This window comes from Halichoeres trimaculatus, unplaced genomic scaffold, assembly GCF_033239565.1.
Source record: "Halichoeres trimaculatus isolate MK-OKI-2021-1 unplaced genomic scaffold, fHalTri1.1 fHalTri1_scaffold_23, whole genome shotgun sequence".
NCBI lineage: Eukaryota > Metazoa > Chordata > Actinopteri > Labriformes > Labridae > Halichoeres > Halichoeres trimaculatus.
This window is the reverse complement of record NW_027437201.1, coordinates 9,758,216-9,764,215: the sequence shown is the minus strand read 5'-3', so window position 1 is coordinate 9,764,215 and position 6,000 is coordinate 9,758,216. Positions and strand designations below refer to the sequence as shown.

At 43.0% G+C, this 6,000-nt stretch overlaps 1 protein-coding gene across 1 annotated transcript; it reads right to left on the bottom strand.

Moving 5' to 3' along the window:
- Positions 1-239: 239 nt before the first annotated feature.
- On the bottom strand, positions 240-5,430 carry LOC141784780 (zinc finger MYM-type protein 1-like). Its single transcript, XM_074662645.1, has 3 exons — positions 3,726-5,430; positions 3,397-3,499; positions 240-2,475 (listed from the first exon to the last, which is right to left on the bottom strand). Exons 1-3 carry the CDS (start codon positions 5,255-5,257, stop codon positions 1,948-1,950), a joined length of 2,163 nt encoding a protein of 720 aa, XP_074518746.1. The 5' UTR covers positions 5,258-5,430; the 3' UTR covers positions 240-1,947.
- Between the last annotated feature and the right edge of the window lie 570 nt (positions 5,431-6,000).

Below are 6,000 nucleotides of genomic sequence, written 5' to 3'. Positions count from 1 at the left end.
TTGTTTTCACTGAAATGGTTGTAACAGTGGCGGCTGGTGAGATTTTTTTTTGGTGGGGCTGATGTGCCAACAGATTTTTTCTGACTTATCAGGCATAAGTATTCAAATGAACAGTCAGAAAATGACGGCAGTTCCAAAATAATTTAATTTCATAGCTTTGAGTTACACAGAAAAAGGAACAACTTACATGTGCATTAGTCTTTACAAAATAAAATACTGTACAATACATTCATGGGACAAATTCACAACATGGGTTTTTATTTTAGCTGAATCTACACAAATCTACAGTAAATGAGTGAGTGAGTGATAAGGGAGGTTTGAGTTTTATGAAGAGAGAATAACAAGAACATTTCCTATTCAATTGTGATGTACGAAGAATTGAGAACAAACTTCAGAAGTTAAACATGAACAAATGGTTTTCTTATACCCTAACTAATCAAGCAAAAAGTGCAACATTTAATTGAAAAGAACAGCAACAGTGCCATGGGAGCATCAAAAATTATAATTGCATAATAATTAAAAGCCAGAGAGTAACACAAAGCAGTCTCTGAAACTAAATAATGACTGCATAAAAAAAAATTGTCTGCTCCTTAGTATGTCTGCTCCTCAGTGTCTGCTCCTAAGTGTGTCTGCTCCTTAGTGTGTCTGCTCCATAGTGTGTCTGCTCCATAGTGTGTCTGCTCCATAGTGTGTCTGCTCCATAGTGTGTCTGCTCCATAGTGTGTCTGCTCCATAGTGTGTCTGCTCCATAGTGTGTCTGCTCCATAGTGTGTCTGCTCCATAGTGTGTCTGCTCCAAAGTGTGTCTGCTCCTGAGTATGTCTGTTTCTCAGTGTCTCTGTTTCTCAGTGTGAATCTGTTCCTCAGTGTCTCTGTTCCTCAGTGTCTCTGTTCCTCAGTGTCTCTGTTCCTCAGTGTCTCTGTTCCTCAGTGTCTCTGTTCCTCAGTGTCTCTGTTCCTCAGTGTCTCTGTTCCTCAGTGTCTCTGTTCCTCAGTGTGTCTGTAACTCAGTGTGTATCTGTTCCTCAGTGTCTCTGTTCCTCAGTGTCTCTGTTCCTCAGTGTCTCTGTTACTCAGTGTGTCTGTAACTCAGTGTGTATCTGTTCCTCAGTGTCTCTGTTCCTCAGTGTGTTTGTTACTCAGTGTCTCTGTTACTCAGTGTGTTTGTTCCTCAGTGTCTCTGTTCCTCAGTGTGTTTGTTACTCAGTGTGTATCTGTTCCTCAGTGTGTTTGTTTCTCAGTGTGTATCTGTTCCTCAGTGTCTCTGTTCCTCAGTGTGTTTGTTACTCAGTGTCTCTGTTCCTCAGTGTGTTTGTTACTCAGTGTCTCTGTTCCTCAGTGTGTTTGTTACTCAGTGTCTCTGTTACTCAGTGTCTCTGTTCCTCAGTGTCTCTGTTCCTCAGTGTGTTTGTTACTCAGTGTCTCTGTTCCTCAGTGTCTCTGTTCCTCAGTGTCTCTGTTACTCAGTGTCTCTGTTATTCAGTGTGTTTGTTACTCAGTGTCTCTGTTCCTCAGTGTCTCTGTTCCTCAGTGTCTCTGTTTCTCAGTGTCTCTGTTCCTCAGTGTCTCTGTTTCTCAGTGTCTCTGTTCCTCAGTGTCTCTGTTCCTTAGTGTCTCTGTTCCTCAGTGTCTCTGTTCCTCAGTGTCTCTGTTCCTCAGTGTCTCTGTTCCTCAGTGTCTCTGTTCCTCAGTGTCTCTGTTATTCAGTGTGTTTGTTACTCAGTGTCTCTGTTCCTCAGTGTCCTTGTTTCTCAGTGTCTCTGTTCCTCAGTGTCTCTGTTCCTCAGTGTCCTTGTTTCTCAGTGTCTCTGTTCCTCAGTGTCTCTGTTCCTTAGTGTCTCTGTTCCTTAGTGTCTCGGTTTCTCAGTGTGTCTGCTCCTTAGTCTGTCTCTGTTTCTCAGTGTTTTTTCTTTCTGTTTCTCTGTTTGTCCCTCTCTCATTCCAGGAGTTATTTGTACAAGAATTTTGCTCGCCTTTCTTTTTGAGAGGCAAATTTTTCAATGACTTTGCTGTTGAAATCAGGAATGTCTTTTGTCATTTTCTTCTCAATGGAGAGCATAGCTAGAGCATTTAGCCGATCTTGTAGCATAGTGTTCCTAAGAAATGTTTTTATCCTCTTTAAGGTAGAGAAGCACCTCTCAGACTCTGATGTTGTCATTGGTGTAGTGATAATGATATTGAGAAGACTTACAGTTTCAGTAAATGTTTCTCCAAGGTTGTTTTCCATCAAAACCTGATAGAGAGCCAGAGCACCTTTGCAACTCCGGAACTCCTCATTCTCGTGGATCAAGGACAGTTCTGTTTTAAGTCTGGCCTTGTCCAATGAGGGATAGGCTTCCACCGTGGTTTCCAGTGCTGAATCTGGGAACTTTCTGCTGTGTTGTTGGAACAAGTCTCCTTCCAAGAGAGTGGCACTGATGAGGTGCTTGGTGAAAGAAAACCTCTGCTTGGCATGGCTCATGATGGTGTCGCATACCTATGCAAAAACATACAAATTTAAAGAAGAGAAAAAAATTAGGTCTTCACATGTCTCACTACAATCATTGTTCTGGATAGCTAGCCTATATTGGGTGATAAACCAAAATTGTTAACTGTAATCATTCATATATATCATATAGCAATAAACAACTGAATCTGGACTACTATATCGAGTGGTGAGCACAAGTGTTTTAGTGTTCTTTTTAAAGACAAAAAGGTATGGTTACCTTGACATGTTTCGACGTACTCTGTCGTCTGCTTCACAAGCTGTCATCCTGACAGCTGTGGCGTGTCTTTTTATCAGCTGTTTCCGGTAGTAGCTGGTGGGACAGATTGATCACGTGATCTGTCCCGCCAGCTACGTCCCCCGTTGCCTGATGGCCTCTGGAGAAGTGAATCCCATGTTTGCGAGAGCTGGAAGGCTCCTTCACCCCTGTTGATGGTGTCCTTTCCCCGTTTCCTGATCTCTATTGACTCGTGCACCATCAACAGGGATGAAGGAGCCTTCCAGCTCTCGCACATCTGGGACATACTTCTCCAGAGGCCGCCAGGCAACGTGGGACGTAGCTGGCGGGACAGATCACGTGATCAATCTGTCCCGCCAGCTACTACCGGAAACAGCTGATAAAAAGACACGCCACAGCTGTCAGGATGACAGCTTCTGAAGAAGACGACAGAGTACGTTGAAACATGTCAAGGTAACCATACCTTTTTGTCTTTAAAAAAGAACACGAAAACACATATGTTTGTTTTATGAAGACAAGATGAACCTAATCAGTAACTTGAGTGGTGAGTATCTTCATTTGATTTTATATTATTTATTTGATTATTTGATGTCTCTGTTTGTGTGTGTCTGTGTGTGTGTGTTTGTGTGTGTGTGTGTGTGTGTGTGTGTGTGTGTGTGTAAGAAAGTGCTTACCTCCAGTGCCAAATGTTGCTGTGTGTCTTCTCCCAGTGCTTTCCGTTTCTTTGTGGGTGGCTCCTGAACAGGTCCCCTGTACTCCTGATGAAGAACAGCCTCCCTGATCCAAAACAAAAGTTTTATGAGTCAGTTGTGAAAACTGGTTAGGGATGTATTAACCAAACCCAAGCTTATTATAATTACTGGCAATTTTATTTCATCTAAACTTAACAGATACATTGATTATTAGAATAAAATGACATATAAGTATCTTAGGCTACATAAAATTTAGGCAGAGAATCAACAATTAGGCTAGGTTAATTGTCATAATAATGCATTTAACATACCTGATAGCCTGTATGCTGTTCAAGAATGTCTGGGTGATTCCTGCGATGTAGACAGCATCGATGTTCCTCTTCTGGAGCTGATTATACAGCATGTCTACATGTGGCATGATCTTATGGAACAAGGTTAGGAAAAAACAGAAAGCTTCATCCTCCAACAATCTCACAAAGCCTCCAGCCTCTCTCTTTGTAGGGCCATCAAAGTCTTCACTGTTCCGGATGGTCTGAAAACACTTGACCAGATCATTCTTGTGCTCATAGACTGTGTTGACTGCACGACTGTTGAAGTTCCAACGTGTTGATGATGCACTTGGAAGTCTGTGTGCCACCATCTCATCTAGCACTGCAGTTCTCTTGCTCGATTTTGAGAAAAAAGAAGCAAATCCCCCGATGTCATTAAAAAAGTGACCGATCTGGGAGATGTGGGAGGTTGCCTGCTGCATTACCAGGTTTAGCTGATGGGCATAACAGTGAATGTAGTGAGCGTTTGCATAGATGTCCTGTACCTTTCTCTGCACTCCTCCAGTGGCACCCCTCATTACTGCTGCCCCATCATATGCCTGGGCGATCAACTTTTTTTCTTGTCCCTCGGGAAGGATGCTGTGCAGCCTCTCCAATAAGGCACCAGCTATTGAATCCGCACAGCTGTTGGGTAGCTTGATGAACTCATAGAACCGCTCCTGTATATTGTTGCGCCCATCGATGTATCTCAGTACCAGGACGAGCTGACAGTGTGTGGAAATGTCAGTAGTTTCATCCGCTTGGATAGCTAAAAACTTCGCCATCTTCACTTCATCTAAGATTTTTTCTCTCAGAACTGCCAGCATACAGTCCAGGAGCTCGTTCTGAACCGTTTTCGAGGTGCCTTTAAATACGGTCGCATTTTCAAGGTGCTCCTTCAGCTCCCGATCAATGGATGCCATCAGATCAACTAAACCTCTAAATATTCCCGCGTTGTCTGAGGAATCCCTTTCATCATGTCCCCGCATTGCTAATTCAAAAGCACCACAAAATTTGACACAATCGATGATTTTGGATAAAATATTACGGTTTTTATCTACCTCTTCATTGTGTCTTCTTACAGCAATGCGGTGCCCGTCATCAAGCTGCGTTGCTATGCTAATCTTTCCAAAAACAGCCAGCTTTACGCAGTTTTCCATGTGAATTTTGGATCTCTCATGCTTCTTGATCCGTTCGGAGAGGTGCTTTAAGTCCGTCAGTCCAGTCCTTGTCCAAGTTGAATCACATCGGTCGCTTTTGAAGAGGATACAGGGGAAACAGAAAAGTGCATTGCCTGCGCCACAACCTGTCAGCCAAGTCTTACGGTTGAACCAGCTTCGGCAAAAACTCCGTTTGTACGTCTTGTCTTTTTCTTTGGATTGCTGGGAAATTTGGATTTCAGGCGTGTCGGGTCCTAGCGCCTTAACGAGCAGTTTTTCCTCCGTCGTCCGTCTCTCAAAAGGGTACATTAATAAGGATCTCACCGAATTTGGTCGAAGCTGTGCTTGAACTACCGCCATCGTCACCGCCATCATCTCTCTTCCTCGTCGCCGTATGTTTTTCCCTCCGTATAGAGTCTGGGAGTCGCACTACGAAAAAAACGTTCGCTAGCTCCTCACGTAGCTCTATCATTCATAAACCGTCACGTATTTTACGTAGCCGTAGGGGCTCTTTTTCTAGCGCCCCTCAGGCATAGAATTTAGCGACGTTGATTGGCCAATTATTCATCATTTTCCCCTAGTAACCATAACCGGATTGGCTATTTAGCTGCAAGTCACGGGCACTTTGCCGAGCGCCCCATGAGAGAATGATACACTGTCTGTCAGTGTAAATTCACTGTTTAATGAGTGTCAGCTGGTGGAAATGTTGTTTTAATGACGCAGTTGCACGTAGGCACACACATACACACCATTAAGTAAAACTGACATTGATTTAAAAAAATGCAAAAAATTATAAAAAAAAATATTCCCTTCTCCACAACTGGTGGGGCGGAGCCCCAGCGCCCCCTATGGACCAGCCGCTGCTGGGTTGTAATGTTGTGTTATCACCAAAAATTGAAGTAGACAGTGTCCCTAGAAGTGGCCAATAGATCAAAGTTTTAAAGGATAAAGAATGAAGTATCATGGGTCTTAGAGGCAGAAATGTAATGTCCTCATATGAGAGAGAGTCTCAGGAGGTAAAGCTTATTTTTATTTCTATTCATGGAAATGAAGGAATGTTTTCCTAGTTGCTGTTACTGTGGTTTTAATGAATGCTTATGTTAATATGTGTAACTGTG